The sequence below is a fragment of the Pristiophorus japonicus genome, chromosome 5, assembly GCF_044704955.1.
Source record: "Pristiophorus japonicus isolate sPriJap1 chromosome 5, sPriJap1.hap1, whole genome shotgun sequence".
In the NCBI taxonomy this organism is placed as follows: domain Eukaryota; kingdom Metazoa; phylum Chordata; class Chondrichthyes; family Pristiophoridae; genus Pristiophorus; species Pristiophorus japonicus.
This window is the reverse complement of record NC_091981.1, coordinates 280,267,378-280,284,179: the sequence shown is the minus strand read 5'-3', so window position 1 is coordinate 280,284,179 and position 16,802 is coordinate 280,267,378. Positions and strand designations below refer to the sequence as shown.

At 48.6% G+C, this 16,802-nt stretch overlaps 1 protein-coding gene across 5 annotated transcripts in view; it reads left to right on the top strand.

Annotated features, from left to right (window-relative positions):
- scn5lab (sodium channel, voltage gated, type V-like, alpha b) overlaps positions 1-16,802 on the top strand; it is a 473,466-nt gene that overhangs the window by 164,727 nt on the left and 291,937 nt on the right. For 4 of the 5 annotated variants that reach the window (XM_070881666.1, XM_070881665.1, XM_070881668.1 and 1 more), the window contains 3 exons: positions 6,808-6,949; positions 10,698-10,907; positions 15,958-16,143. In XM_070881666.1, coding sequence (XP_070737767.1) covers positions 6,808-6,949; positions 10,698-10,907; positions 15,958-16,143 — 538 coding nt within the window. The remainder of the gene's footprint in view (positions 1-6,807; positions 6,950-10,697; positions 10,908-15,957; positions 16,144-16,802) is intronic. The other variant, XM_070881669.1, reaches the window with a different exon arrangement.

Here is a 16,802-nt window from a genome sequence, read left to right as displayed (position 1 = left end):
ACAGCCTTTTTCCCCACACAGAATTTCCACTACCCTTTGTGTGGAAAAAGTCCTCCTTGATTTCCCTCCTCAAAAGGCCAGGCTCTAATTTTAAGATGATACCCCCCGCCCCCCGCCCCGCCCCCGCCAGCAGAGTAAATAGTTTAAAAGCAGAAAATGCTGGAAATCTCAGGAGAGAGAGGAAACGGAGTTAACGTTTCGGGTTGATCAGAACTGAAGAAGGTTCGAAAATAACAGATTCTTAACAAGCACTGAAAGCGCTTTACAGCCAATGAAGTTATTTTTGGAGTGTAGTCACTGTTGTAAAGTTGGAAACGCGGCAGCCAATTTGCGCACAGCAAGCTCCCACAAACAGCAATGTGACAATGACCAGATAATCTGTTCCAATGATGTAGATTGAGGGAGAAATATTGGCTAGGACACCGGGGATAACTCCCCTGCTCTTCGAAATAGTGCCATGGGATCTTTTACATCCACCTGAGAGAGCAGACGGGGCCTTGGTTTAACGTCTCATCCGAAAGACGGCACCTCTGACAGTGCAGCACTCCCTCAGTACCGCACTGGAGTGTCAGCCTAGATTTTTGTGCTCAAGTTCCTGGAGTGGGACTTGAACCCACAATCTTCTGAGTCAGAGGCAAGTGTGCTACCCACTGAGCCATTGGCTGTCACTGAGATTAACAGCAAATTGAAATTGGGAAAAAAAATCCACTTAAAAAAGCCGATTAAAAACAAACAAAATGCGGAAAACCAACTGTTTGTTGTCCAGTTTGCATTAAAATCAGGCAGAATGCCACACTACAAACAACACTGGCGACAAGTAATCTTCCCTGCAGTTTCTTGGCGCCGTGCAGCCCATTCGAAATATCGCACACATGCGGCTTTTGCATTGAAAAGCCGGCAAGCAGACTGCATGTGATCTCCAGATCACTGCGTGTAATCTCCAGATCGCTACGTGGGATCTCCAGAGCGCTGTGCTTGATCTCCGGATCACTGCGTGGGGTCTCCAGAGCGCTGCCCGGGATCTCCGGAACACTGTGTGGGATTTCCGGAGCGCTGCGTGTGATCTCCGGAGTGCTGCGTGGGATCTCCGGATCGCTGTGCGTGATCACCGGATCGCTGTGCGCGATCTCTGGATCGCTGCGTGGGATCTCCGGATCGCTGTGTGTGATCTCCGGATCGCTGCGTGGGATCTCCGGAGAGCAGTGCGTGATCTCCGGAGCACTGTGTAGGATCTCCGGATCGCTGCACGGGATCTCCGGATCGCTGCGTGGGATCTCCGGAGCGCTGTGCAGCTCTGCAGCTCACAGGGAACATTGGTGTCAAGCCTGTTAGAGATCCAGGAGTGTATGCCGTTGCCCCTGACCAGTGCGTGAGTTTTATCAGATCTTTAGAGTTGAGCAGCATAGATTAAGAGAAAGCCGTGAATAAATATCGAGAAACTGTTTCCGGTGGCAGACGAGTCGGTGACCAATGGACACGGATTGTAGGTGATTGGCAAACGAACCAGAGGCGACATGAGGAAACTTTATTTTTAACGCAGCGAGTTGTTGTGATCGGGAACGCACTGCCTGAAAGGGTGGTGGAAGCAGATTCAATGGTAACTTTCAAAGGGGAATTGGATAAATACTTGAAAATAGAAAAAAATTACAGGACTTTGGAGAAAGAGCGGGGGAGTGGGACTCATTGGATAGCTCTACCAAAGAGATGGCGCAGGTACGATGGGCCGAATGGCCTCTTTCTGTGCTGTATGATTCTGTGATTCAAAGTAAAAGTATTAGAAGCAGAAGCTCAATGCAATGATATGGTCTGTGAAGGGGAGAGGGACGAGGGTAAAAGAAAGGGAAGACCACCATGTAACCCGAAGCAAGCACACGTCACGGAGAACGACACTGACAACAGCCGAGACCAGCCCTCGGCCCACAGTGTTTAGCCGGGTGGGGTTGGCGAGGACAATGGGCGAGCTGGATGTAGGAAATATTGGGGGCAAATCAGGACAAGACCTTTGATAGTAAGGAGGGTATCAGTACAAATCGACAGTGGACCCATTCAACGGTAGTGTACAGTAGCTGCTGAGTGCAAACCTATTTGTAGACATGTTAGTAAAAGAGATATAATGGGCAAGTTTCTGTTACATAAGCCCATGGAGACTCCCGTCAACGATCTGATTATCCGGTGCCTAGATTAGAACACAAGGCCGTGAAGCCATGTAGCCACCAGTGACCGCAGCTGTGCTCGGTAGTCGAGTGACACTTCCGGCTCTTTGTCAGCTTTCCAATAGCCCGAGAGGCCCTGGTGGCTCTGACACATCGGGCTTTCCCGAAACAGGCAGGAGGCAGGCCATCACTTGATTCCCTAAGCCACCACAAACTGGCTCCACTGCGGTCAACCTCAAACAGATCGTCAAGGGCACGTTAGAATAATTGCAACAAATTTGGCTGGGATGCTTTTTCCAATTGAGCTTCCTTTCCGTGTAATTTTAGACGATGGAGGGAAAGACAGGGACTGCATAAATATGCTGGTCATGGGTCAACCATGGGCTACGTGCTAGATTTGTTTTTTTTTGCAGTAGCAAAAGAAAGAAAGACTTGCAATTATATATCACCTTTCACGACCACCGATGTCCCAAAGCGTTTTGCAGCCAACAAAGTACTTTTGGAGTGTAGTCACTGTTGTAATGTAGGAAACACGGCAGCCAATTTGCGCACAGCAAGCTCCCGCAAACCGCAATGTGATAATGACCAGATGACCTGTTTTTAGTGATGTTGATTGAGGGATAAATATTGGCCCGGACACTGGGGAGAACTCCCCTGCTCCTCTTCGAAATAGTGCCGTGGGATCTTTCACGTCCACCTGAGAGGACAGATGGGGTGTCGGTTTAACGTCTCATCTAAAAGACAGCACCTCCGACAGTGCAGCACTGCCTCAGTACCACACTGGGGTGTCAGCCGAGATTGTGTGTTTAAGGCTCTGGAATGGAACGCGAACCCATAACCTTCTGACTCAGAGGTGAGAGTGAGCCAACGCTGAAACATTGAACCACAACTGACGCATCTTTTGGTCCATCCAAACTTTAAGATGATTGAAAAGACCCTGCTTATGTATAAAATATGACCTTGATTTCTTGCGCTCCCATTATCTACGTTCGCTCCAGTGCAGTACTGAGGGAGCGCTGCGCTGTCTGAGGTGCTGCCTTTCGGATGAGGCGTTAAACCGAGGCCCCATCTGTTGTCTCAGATGGACATAAAAGATCCCACGGCACTATTTGAAGAAAGAAGGAGAGGTATTCTGGATGTCCTGGCCAATAGTTATCCCTCAACCAGCACCACTAAAGCAGATTATTTGGTCATTATCACGTTGCTGTTTGTGGGAGCTTGCTGTGCGTAAATTGGCTGGCGTGGTTCCTACATTACAACAGTGACTACACTTTGAAAGTACTTCATTGGCTGTAAAGCGCTTTGAGACATCCCGGTGGTCGTGAAAGGCGCTATAGAAATGCAAGTCTTTACCTGATTATCAGCAAATGTGTTGTCGGGAGTTGGAATCAGGACGGGAAAGGTGGGATGGAGTCAAAACCGAGTTAGTAGAGCATCGGGAAATAAAGCTGGATTGGACACGTGCCACTCAGTGGTGAAATCTGAGAATCAATGGCTCGAAAGTTGCTTTGTAATCAGTCGAGGTGGAGGCTGTAACATCCCTGATCTGGGAAGAGTGATGTGGGGTAAATAGGCACATTACAGGAAAGCGACAGAGTGATATGAGAAATACGATCTCTCTGTTATACAATCAGCGCTGCAATAAATAAGTAGAGGTAGATGTAATCTGACCTGCAGGCGACATTTAAAAAAAAAATAGTCACTGCATTTACTAAAGCTATAGCAATCGTTCCATGCTGCGTACATTCTGGGCTGGGTCAAGTTGAGAGCTGCATCAGAGATGAATAAAGAGATCTGTGGGACCTCAGACTCAGTGAGAAAACCTTCAAATGACAGAGTTATCCAACAATTTCCCTTTGAAGAAAAGAAAGACTTGCATTTATACGGTGCCTGTCACAACCTCATTGATTTATCTTGCTGGCCTCTCGTCATCCGCTCTTCATAAATCACTCATAACCTGCCCTGCACTAAATTCCAGTGTAATCACTCTGTATCCTAAATGGATCGCTACTGGCTCTCTATCCCCCACCACTCCATGCATTCAACTTAACATCTTTATCCTCATCGTCAAATCGCTCCATGGCTTTGCCCCAGCCTATCACTGACACCTCCTCCAGCATTATGTAAGAGAAAGAGCTTACATTTATCGAGCACCTTTCAGATCCTCAGGATGTCTCCCCGAATCATAGAATCATAGAATGGTTACAGCACAGAAGGGGGCCATTTGGCCCCTTGAGCCCGTGCCGGCTCTCTGCAAGAGCACCTCAGTTAGTCCCACTCCCCCGCCCTTTCCTCATAGCCCTGCACATTTTTTTATTTCAGGAACTTATCCAATTCCCTTGTGAAAGCCATGATTGAATCTGCCTCCACCACCCTTTCAGGCCGTGCATTCCCGATCCTAACCACTCGCTGCGTAAAAAAGTTTTTCCTCGTGTCGCCTTTGGTTCTTCTGCCAATCACCTTAAATCTGTGTCCCCTGGTTCTCCACCCTTCCGCCAATGGGAACAGTTTCTCTCTGTCTACTCTCTCTAAACCCTTCATGATTTTGAACACCTCTATCAACTCTCCTCTCACCCTTCTCCACTCTAAGGAGAACAACCTCAGCTTCTCCAGTCTATCCATGTAACTGAAGTCCCTCATCCCTGGAAACATTCTCGTAAATCTTTTCTGCACCCTCTCTAAGGCCTTCACATCCTTCCTAAAGTGTGGTGCCTAGAATTGGACACAATATTCCAGTTGAGGCAAACCAGTGTTTTATAAAAATTCATCATAACTTCCTTGCTTTTGTGCTCCATGCCTCTATTCATGAAGGCTAGGATCCATCAGCTTTTTTTAACCGCTTTCTCAACCTGCCCTGCCACCTTCAACAATTTGTGCACATATACCCTCGGGTCTTCCTGTTCATGCACCTCCTTTTGGACTGTACCCTTTAGTTTATATTGCCTCTCCTCGTTCTTCCTACCAAAATGTATCACTTAGCACTTTTCGGCGTTAAATTTCATCTGCCACGTGTCCGTCCATTCCACCAGCCTGTCTATGTCCTCTTGAAGTTTACCACTATCCTCCTCACTGTTCACTAGTTTTGTGTCATCTGCAAATTTTGAAATCGTGCTCTGTGCACCCACGTCCAAGTCATTAATTGTTTCAAAGCCACTGAACTACTTTTGAGGCACAGTTTTGCAGGGGAAACCTAACAACCTGTCCCACAAACAGGAAATGAGATGAAAGGTCAGTTAATCTGTTCTGGTGGTGTTGGTCCAGGGATGAATATTAGCCAGGACACCAGGAGAACTCCCTGCTCATCTTCAAATCATGCCATGGGATCAGTTTTTAATGTCCCCTGCACAGGCAAATGGGGACCTCGGTTTAGCTCCTCATCCAAAAGAATGAGGTTTTAACTCTAATGCTGTGGATGCTGGAATCTGGAATAAAAACAGAAAATACTGGAAATCTCAGCAGGTCAGGCAGCATCTGTGCAGAGAAATAGAGTTAACGTTTCGGGTCAATGACCCTTTGTCAGTTCTGATGAAGGGTCGTCAACCCGAAATGTTAACTCTGTTTCTCTTTCCACAGACGCTGCTTGAGCCGTTGAGATTTCCAGCATTTTCTGTTCTTATTCGAGGTTTTAACTCTTCTGTCTTAGAGGTAAGAATGCTACAACTGAGCCAAACTCACACTCTACATCCCTCCCTGCACCCTTTGGTCCTCTGGCCCTGGTGTTTTGAGCAATATCGCATCCCTTCATCCCAACACTGGTTCAGAGGCTTCAAATATCTCAGCCCAACGCCCTGGAAGGGCCCCGATTTTAACTCCAGGTGGATTCCCCACTCAGGCCTGAGTTAAAATTACAGTCGAGTCTCATCATCATCACAGGCAGTCCCTCGAAATCAAGGAAGTCTTGCTTCCACTCTAAAAGTGAGTTCTCAGGCGACTGTACAGTCCAATCCTGGAATTACAGTCTCTGTCACAGGTGGGACAGACAGTGGTTGGAGGAAAGGGTGGGTGGGGAGTCTGGTTTGCCGTACGCTCCTTCCGCTGCCTATGCTTGATTTCTGAATGCTCTCGGTGACCGGACTCGAGGTGCTCAGCGCCCTCCTGGATGCACTTCCTCCACTTAGGGCGGTCTTTGGCCAGGGACTCCCAGGTGTCAGTGGAGATGTTGCACTTTATCAGGGAGGCTTTGAGGGTGTCCTTGAAACCGTTTCCTCTGCCCACCTGGTCGGGTCTCAATGATATCACCAGGCTACAACGTGCGCATGTAAAGAAGGACACCATTGGCTCTGGGCACCTGTCCTTGCTGCCTGCTCAGGAGAATGGGTTAAAATTGCAGACGTTGCCATCATGGTGACTTTCGGACAAGTAAGAGCCAGGGCGATTTTAACTGCCCGCACGTCAGGTTTCTGTTGAGCGAGTAGTGTTAAAATCACCCCCATAAGTATCTCCCTAACTCCCTCGTCACCTTTGAAAACCCATCTTTTTGGACGGAGCTTTCAGGTGCCTCTCTTGACTCGAGTCCACTCCTTTAATCGACTTATTTTCTCGTTTTCCCCCCTCAACCTCTGTAAAGTGCTTTGTGATGTTTACTGTGTTAAAGGTGCAATATGGACGGAGATTGTTGTTGAGTGCGTGTGTGTTTTTTTGTTCCTTGTTACAGAAAGTGCCCTATTGGTTTTACGTGTCTGAAGGCAGGAAAAAACCCTGATTATACTTACACCAGTTTTGATACCTTTGGATGGGCCTTTCTTTCTCTGTTCCGGCTAATGACGCAGGACTACTGGGAGAATCTCTACCAGCAGGTTAGTGGCATTGCTACCAATCCCAGCATTGAATCCATTGCAACACAGCAGCCAAGCTACACACAGCAGGACGCTCAGACTTAGCTCTATTGACTGCTTTTTTGTGGTCTTTATTTTAACCCTGCGTTTGCCCCACTTTCTTTACCTGTCTGACGATTTTTTCTTCGCCAGAGAGGATGGCTCATAGTTGACTCCACAACTACGATCAGGTTTGTTCACCTGAAGCTGAGAGAGGGCCCGTATTTAGAGAGGCTGGTGTATAAACCTCTCATCATCATCATAGGTGGTCCCTCGAACGAGGATGACTTGCTTCCACATGAGTTCACAGATGCCTCAATGAAGGACCCGATGTTCCAGTCCTGAACTCCAATTGAAGGGGTGGAAGATGCCTGTGCGTGGATTTTTTTAACGTGCGGTGACCGTTGCACATCAGCCACCACACGGGCTCGACAGAGCTAGGCCTTGGTCCAGTGGCAAGGGTTGAACCAGGACAACTGGAGACCTGCTCTGCTTCATGGACCTAGAGCGCGCACATATCGCAGTGTGGACTGGCCCGTGCTGCCCCTGGGCCCTCGGCTTTTCTGGGCCCCGTACCCTCATTTGCCGCACCCCCGCCACGATCTCTCGCCGCTCCTCCGCGCGCCCTCCACCACGTAGAGGGCAGCAGACGCGTGGGAGCACCACCACCTCCAAGATTCCCTCCAAGCCGCACACCATCCCGACTTGCACATATATCGCCGTTCCGTCATCGGCGCTGAGTCAAAATCCTGGAACTCCCTCCCTGACAGCGCTGTGGGAGCACCTTTACCACACGGACTGCAGCGGTTCGAAAAGACGGCTCCCCACCATCTTCTCCAGGGATGAGCAATAAATACCGGACTTGCCAGCGACGTCCACATCCCGTGAACGAATTTTTAAACGTCTACTCGGAGTTTATTTTGCAATCAGATGTTTTCTTATCCAAGAGTATTTGATGATAAAACCTCATAAAAACAAATTCAAAAGCGACTAACTGCAATTACAGGCGAGTGTAGTTCATAAACCGATCCGTTTTAAGGCCTCTTTGGGTTTGTGCTGCCAAGCTCCCAATTCTCAGCTGTTGCAAAAAGAAACAAAACAATGTTAGAAGCAACAAACTTGCAAAGTGCATTATAATTTTTTTTCTTTTATTCGTTCAAGACTTTCTGCGGCCAGCTCCGGCCATTTCATAACCCACAATGCCGTGTGAAGGCATTCTTTTCAAACATTGGCCTCCCTGCTCTCTCCTTTCAATCGTCCTTTGACTGTAGCTGCCTCCGTCACTGAAATCAAACACAAAATAATTTGTTAAGCAGCGTATGAACGACTTGCTGACGGATGATACTAGCTGGAAACGCCAACCGCCCCTACATGCGCCCTGGTGAAGACCCTTTAAGGAGATCCCTCACACGTCCACAAACAGTTGTTGACCTGTGTGACTTCTCCATTTATCAGGTGCATTTTGGCACCGGCCTCCCATATTAGCAGGCACAGAGGCCCAAGGTCTGGGTCTAAGGTGCTTTGCCTTTAATGAAGTTTTCAAATAATGCAGCAGGAATGCCTGAGCAGGGCTCCAGTCACCCAGCACCTGTTTCAAAAGGGCACTCGAAAGTGGGGGACGGGGGAGGGAGATGGACACAGAAATGTTTAATTGTTTGCCTGGGTGGTTCCATCTTTCCTATGTTCTTTTCCTCCTTTTTTTGTTTTCTGCGGCCAGTCACTCACGGGTCGCTCTGCTCCAAACATTTGTACCTGGACAGAACCTTGAACGTAAAATAGGAACGAAATCAGGAAACACTTTTTCCCCGGAACGGAGGATTGGAACTCGCTCCGCCCAAAAGGCTGTGCGGCTGCTGAGAAGTTCTCATGACTGAGCTCGCTGGATATTTTGATTATTTAGGGTGAAAGGTAACAAGAGGACATGGAACAAAGGCGGGTGAATGGAGCTTGAGATGCGGGTACAGAACCGGCTCGAGGGGCTGAATGGCCGACTCCTGTCCCTGTGAAAGAAATGCAGGCACTCCGACCCCCTCAAAATCTGCCACTTAACCCAACCCTACGTCTTGGGTGGACTGGCAGTGTGAGGTGTTGAGTACAGGGAATGCCGTCCAGTTACGTTGAATGGTGTTGGTGTCACATGTGGCAAAGTGAGCTCTTCCAGTCCGGGAACTATGGTCCCAATCGCGCCATTTCGAAATACCATTATTAGCCCCAGTGTTAACCCACAGCTAGTACACCAGTTACTTTGCCTTTTTCACAACCTCGGGACATTCCAAAATGCTCTACAGCCAATGAAGTACTTTTGAAGTGCAGTCGCTGTTGTAATGTAGGAAAAGCGGCAGCCAATTTGCGCACAGCAAGCTCCCACACAAATGTGATAATGACCAGATAATCTGTTTCAATGATGTTGATTGAGGGATAAGTATTGGCCAGGACACCGGGGAGAACTCCCCTGCTCTTCATCATATAGTGCCATGGGATCTTTTATATCCACCTGAGAGAGCAGACGGGGCCTCGGTTCAATGTCTCATCTGAAAGACGGCACCTCCGGCAGTGTAGTGCTCCCTCAGCACTGCACTGGAGTGTCAGCCTAGATTTTTGTGCTCAAAGTCCCTGGAGTGGGACTTGAACCATTTTTGTTTCCTTTGAACGCTTTCTCAGATAAGTTACAAAAAATATTGGAGGCGGGAAAAAAGTGCTGTTTGACTGACAGTCAAGGATCATCCAATCGGGTAATGAAGAGCCTGGCGGCTTTTCAATTGGTGTGGGCATGTAGTGCGCTGCGAGGATGGATGGTGTAATGTATTTGCTCATGGGTTCTTTGCTTAGCAATTCATCGCAACACGTTGCTATTAAGAACTAGTTGGTTTATTAACAAAGGTTTAACAATCACCCTACGCATTACCAATTCATCCACTAGGCTCACAACTGCATACCTCATCGTGAATGACCTAGACCCAACTGGCTGGGGTTTTATTGAGCATCGGATGTCTAAGCCACCCACAATGCAACAGCTCCACAACAATTTTAATTAAACTATAAAGCCGAGTGCCCCCTTATTAAAGGGGCACTCGAACCGACAAATTAACAAATAAAACTTTGTGAACCTTAAACGGTCAAATAAATATTTGGTTGCCAGGGTTGATGATGCACTCCAGTCTCTCCGGCGCCCACCTCTCGTGGAAGGCCGCGAGCGTACCGGTGGACACCGTGTGCCCCACCTCCCGGGACACCCTGGCTCGGATGTAACCGCGGAAGTGAGGCAGGCAGTCGGGCTGAATGACCCTCTCGACCACCCGCTGCCTGGACCTGTTAATGGCCACCTTGGCCAGTCCCGTGAGGAGGCCCTCCGGCCTGCCCACTCCCCTTCGTACCGGCTGCCCAAAGGTCAGGAGCGCTGGACTGAAGAGCAGCCAAAAATCAAGGAGCAGCAACAGCTCTACGAACCTGTGAGTATGATCACAGCATACATCACAGGCATGCCGGGCGACTAATGGCGGAAGCGAGGGGGTGGGTGGAGGAGGGGGGACAGGATGGTTGGGGGCAGGAGATCGCGTGAGGAAACCTCCAGGAAGACGTGCGACCGGAGTTGGCGACCCCTTCCGGGAGCGATATATTGCACAGACCGCAACGTTCACCTGCCCTTTCTCTTCACAGGTGCTGACTGACCCTGTGGTGGTGCCTTTCCCGTCCTTGTGACCTAGCCTTTGTTTTTGTTTTTGAAACACAGACCCTGCGCTCCGCCGGAAAGACGTACATGCTCTTCTTCGTCGTGGTCATCTTCCTCGGGTCCTTCTATCTCATCAACTTGATCCTAGCCGTTGTGGCCATGGCCTATGACGAGCAGAACCAGGCCACCATCGCGGAAAACGTGCAGAAGGAGAAAGATTTCCAGCAGACGATGGACCAGCTTCGGAAACAGCAGGAACAGGCAGAGCAGGTCTGTACCCAGCGAAATATCAGCCGCGTTTGTCAACAACTGCTTTCATTTATATAGTGCCTTCGTAAAAGGTCCCAATGCATTTCACAGGAGCGTTATCTCACAAAATTTAACACCAAGCCACATAAGGACAGGTGTGACCAAAAGCTTAGTCAAAGAAGTTGGCTTCGAGTGGTGTCTAAAGGAGAAGGATGCGGTAGAGAGGCAGAGAGATTTAGGGAGGGAATTCCAGAGCTTAGGGCCTAGGCAGCTAAAGATACGGTCGCCAATGATGGAGCAACAAGAAATCGGGTACGCGCAAGAGGCCAGAATCGGAGGAGCGCAGCGATCTCAGAGCGTTGTAGGGCTGGAGGAGGTTACAGAGATAGGGAGGGGGCGAGGCCTTAGAGCGATTGGAACACAAGGATGAGAATTTTAAATTGAAGGTGTTGGGGGGGGGGGGGGGGGGGGCGAAGGCGCAGGATGATTGGTAAACGGGACTCGGTGTGAGTTAGGACATGGTTTATGAAGATCTGACCTTTGCGGAGGTTGGAAGATGGGAGGTCAGCCAGGAGAACATCGCAATCGTCGCGCTTATGCTCCTGACCGAGAAAGGAACCAAACTCTCTGTAGGAGGTCTTCTGGTTTCTGCGCTTGCGGTGTGAATCCTAATGGTGAGGACAGTAAGACAGCAATGCTGTACTACAATGCCTCTATGTGGTATGTGTTTATGTCAATAAGTGTGTGTGTGTGTGTGTGTCTGGCAGCTGACTCCTTTCCAAAAATAGTGGGAGGCAAGTGCCAGAGTATCTGGGCACTGCGAGGAACGAAGGGGAGACCTGACCCTGCAACGAGGAATGGAAGGACTGGAGGTGATGCTCACAGCGGCAGCACTAGGCCAAAGGCTTGGAGTTTGCTGTGCGTCCTCCTGTCAGCGAGTGCTTCAGACTCCCCTGGCCTGCCTTTTCACTGCAGAAACACCGCCAACATTTATAATAAGCAGGCAGCTTGTTTCTTTTGTAAATCCCTCCATGTCCTCGCCCCTCTCGATCTCTGTAATCTCCTCCAGCCCCACGACCCCACCCCCCCCCCCGCCCCCCCCCCGAGGTATCTGCGCTCCTTTAATTCTGCCCCCCTTGAGTACCCCCCGACTTTAATCGCATGTTTTATATCATGAAATTGAGAAACCCATGTGCAGGCCCACTGGGCGGGTCCTCTCTGTGATGTATTTGCTTCTGGGGTTATTTGCTTAAGAAGTCATAGCAACACTTTTCTATCAAGAACTAGTTGGTTTATTCGCAAACGGTTTAACAATCACACTGCACATTACCAGTTCATGCACCAGGCTCACAACCACCTGCCTTGACGTGCATCCGCAGAACTCAACGGGCTGGGGTTTTATTGAGCCTTGTGAACATCACTCCCAGCTCAACAGCTCTACAAACCTGTGTGCATGCTCACAGGTCCATACATTTGTAATGTATATAATGACTTGAACGACTTGTTACTGTAGTAAGCTCACTCAGGTGCAAACCTGGTTCAACTTTATTCACGCCCAAAGTGTGCACATGACATGGTACTCGCTCTGATATACCAGGACCCCACGCACACGTGCGTACAGCCCAATGACCTCCGACAGTGGTGCCCCCTGGTGTCTAGAGACCCCACGCATCAATACATAACAACATCCCCCTTCAATATCTCAGTAGCAGTCTCTTTACAAATGAAGACGGTCTGGGGCTTTTCGCTCACGAGTTGATCGTCTCAGTTCAACTCCAGTTCTGAGCGAGCAATCTGAGTCAGTTATGACTGCAGGCTGAGTAACCGATCTGATGGGAGTGGTAATGACCCTATCAGAGACTGAAAGTCCAGATTCAGTAATGACAGCAGAGTCTTCTGATGAATGAACATTGGTTGGTTGGTCACTGACTGCATCTTCCTCAGACTGTTCCGGTTCATCCGTGTGCCGCAGTTTTATCTGATCAACATGTTTCCTGCATGTTTGCCCATTCTTGAGCACGACGATAAACACTCTGTTACCCTGGTGTCTAGTGACCCCAAGCATCAATACATAACAACATTACACTCACCAAGGTTGAAAACTAGCACACAATAACAACAACTTGTATTTATATAGCGCCTTTAACATAGTGAAAAGTACCAAGTTGCTTCGCAGGAATACCATGAGATAAAAATTTGACACCGAGCCGCATAAGTAGAAATTAGCGCAGGTGAACAAAAGCTTGGTGAAAGAGGTAGGTTTTAAGGAGAGTCTTGAAGGAGCAAAGAGAGGTAGGGAGGGGGAGAGGTTTAGGGAGGGAGTTCCAGAGCTTAGGGCCTAGGCAACAGAAGGCACGGCCACCAATGGTTGAGCGATTAAAGTCAGGGATGCTCAAGAGGGCAGAATTAGAGGAGCGCAGATATTGCGGGAGTTTGTGGGGCTGGAGGAGGTTACAGAGATAGGGAGGGGCGAGGCCATGGAGGGACTTGAAAACAAGGATGAGAATTTTGAAATCGAGGCGTTGCTTAACCGGGAGCCAATGTAGGTCAGCGAGCACAAGGGTGATAGGTGAGCGGGACTTGGTGTGAGTTAGGACACATGAGACAAAGTACATCAAAAAGTAGATCGAAAACAGGGGTGGGGGGTGCGGGGGCAGGGGCGGTAGAAATTGGATCCTGCTGTGCCGGTTTTTGAAGGCGCGGAACGGGGCAGAAAAACGCCAAGCTTCGTGGCGATTTCTCTCCCCGGCCCCAAGGGTGCCTGAAAGACATCCGCCGCCATCTTGGGTCGGGCGATATTGAGCGGGAGCATCTCCAAGGAAATTCAAACCCCCCCAATCCCCCCTCCCCAGGTCTCGGATTAACATCTGATTACAAGGACAACAGCAATTCAGCACGACCTCAGCACTGACAACCTGGACAATACACTTAAACCCCACTGCGGGCTCAACCCCACTCCCTTCTGATTTAGAGGTGAGAATTTTCTGTCAACTGAGCCAAGTCGACGCAATGGAATACAAGAGAAAAGGATCGATTGCACTTTAGGAGTGAGAAGGTGTTGAGAGGAGGTAGTGCTGATGTATGAAAAGGGGAGAGGATTGTTAATCTTCTTCTGTTCCTAAAAAGGTTTTGTTCACCAAGGGCTGTGTGTACCAAAATGCTGTTGTTATGTTCCCGGGCTAGCAAGCTAGAGGCCTGGGCTACTAATCCTTTTCTTGTGTGAACGTAGGTTCAAATCCCACCATGATGGTTTGAAAGTTTGAATTCAGTTTTACTAATCTGGGATTAAAAAGCTGGTGTCAGTAAACGTGACCGTGAAGCTGTCAGATTGTCGTAAAAACCCAACTGGTTCACTGACGTCCTCACCCGGCCTGGCCTATCTGTGACTCCAGAGCCATATCAACGTGATTCACTCTTAACTGCGCTCTGCAGTTGACTGGTGAGCCAAAGAGCAGTTGCATCAAACCCCCGCAGTGGTCCAAGAGAAAGGTCTCAGGGCAAGGGTATAGCGACATCCTGAGAATGAAGAAGGAAAACTTTCCCACACACAAGAATCATAGAAATCCTAGAAATTTACGGCACAGAAGGAGGCCATTTCGACCCATCGTGTCTGCACCAGCTATCCAGCCTAATCCCACTTTCCAGCTCTTGGTCTGTAGCCCTGTAGGTTGCAGCACTTCAGCTGCATATCCAAGTACCCTCTACCACTCTTTCAGGCAGTGAGTTCCAGACCCTCACCACCTCTGGGTGAAATCATTTCTCAACTCTCCTCTAATCCTTCTACCAATGACTTTTTCATCTATGCCCACTGGTTATTGTTGTGATTATGGTTAAGGGTTAAGGTTAGGGGTTAAGATTAAGGTTAGGGGTTAAATTTAGGGGTTATGGTTAAGGTTAGTGGTTAGGGTGAAGGGTTAAGATTAAGGTTAGGGGTTAAGGTTAAGGTTAGGGGTTAAGGTTAGGGTGAGGGGTTAAGGTTAAGGTTCGGGGTTAAGGTTAAGGTTAGGGGTTTAAGGTTAGGGGAGGGGTTAAGGTTAAGGTTAGGGGAAGGGGTTAAGGTTAAGGTTCGGGGTTAAAGTTAAGGTTAGGGGTTAAAGGTTAGTGTGAGTAGTTGAGGTTAATGAGAAGTTCTTAGTCCCATTGCTATGAATTATATTTTTTACTTGCCAATTGCTGCTAATGCAAGGAGTATCAGACTATGGCATTTAGATTTGGAAATCAAGTTATAAAGTCTGAATATTGACTTGACTATTCCAACGCACTCCTGGCTGGCCTCCCACATACTACTCTAAGTAAACTTGAGGTCATTCAAAACTCCGCTGTATCCTAACTTGCATCAAGTCCCGCTCACCCATCACCCATGTGCTCGCTGACCTACATTGGCTTCTGGTTAAGCAATGCCTCGATTTCAAAATTCTCACCCTTGTTTTCAAATCCATCCATGGCCTCGCACCTCCCTATCTCTGTAATCTCCTTCATCCCCACAACCCCCCGAGATGTCTGCGCTCCTCTAATTCTGCCCTCTTGAGCACCTCTGATTCTAATCGTTCCACCAATGGTGGCCGTGCCTTCTGTTGCCTGGGCCCCAAACTCTGGAACTCCCTGCCTAAACCTCTCCGCCTCTCTTTCCTCTCGTTCCTGCTTTAAGACACTCCTTAAAACCTACCTCTTTGACCAAGCTTTTGGTCACCTGCCCTAATATCTCCTTATGTGGCTCGGTGTCAGTTTTTTTTGTCTCATGGTACTCCTGTGAAGCGCCTTGGGACATTTCACTATATTAAGGGCACTATAGAAATACAAGTTGTTGTTGTTGTTGTTGTTGAATAGGTGACTGGAGCTACCTGACATTGATAATAGCATCGCTCTGAACTAATATGCAGATGAGCTGAGGGCAACTGGTGGTATAACAGAGGTTAATCAGGGTAGTTCTCCACCTTCAGACCATGACAATGCATTGAGAACACTATACGGCTGCATGCACCTGTACAGCTCCTGAAAAATACCCCACAAAGGCCAATAAACGGAACATGCACTTTCTTTCCTAATTGATTTAATGGGAATCTTTTCACAGGCATTGACCAGATTAGGGAACGAGACCATGTCTCGAAGCTCCTCGGAGAGATCGCATTTAAGTGCAAAGAGCAGCAGAGACAGGAACAGCAGAACCAGGAATGGAAAAGATCTGGGAAAACTCGAAGAGGGGATAGATGAGGAGAAGGGAGTGAGATCGGCATCAGTAGAAAGCTTACCATGGAAGGTAATTTATCTGTTGCATGCTACACCGTCCCACCTTTGGAAGGAAACACTTATTGACCCGCTTTTGTGGAATGTTGCCCCTGCTCTTGTTAATAACCGCTACCCTAGCAATAATAATAATAACTTGTATTTACATTAGCGCCTTTAACATAGTAAAACGTCCCAAGGTGCTTCACAGCAGTGTTACAAGACAAAACAGATAAATTTGACACCGAGCCACAAAAAAACAAATTAAGTCAGATGAGGTAGGTTTTAAGGAGCGTCTTAAAGGAGGAAAGAGAGGTAGAGAGGCGGAGAGGTTTAGGGAGGGAGTTCCAGAGCTTAGGGCCGAAACAGCTGAAGGCACGGCCACCGATGGTTGAGCAGTTATAATGAGGGATGTTCACGAGGGCAGAATTTGAAGAGCGCAGACATCTTGTGGGGTTGTGAGGCTGAAAAAGATTACAGAGATAGGGAGGGGCAAGGCCATGGAGGAATTTGTAAACACGGATGGGAATTTTGAAATCAAGGCGTTGTTTAACTGGGAGCCAATGTAGGTCAGCAAGTACAAGGGGTGAGGGGTGAATGGGACTTGGTGCGAGGTAGGACATGGGCTGCTGAGTTTTGGATGACCTCAAGTTTACATTGTGTGGAATGCGGGAGGCCAGCCAGGAGTGAGTC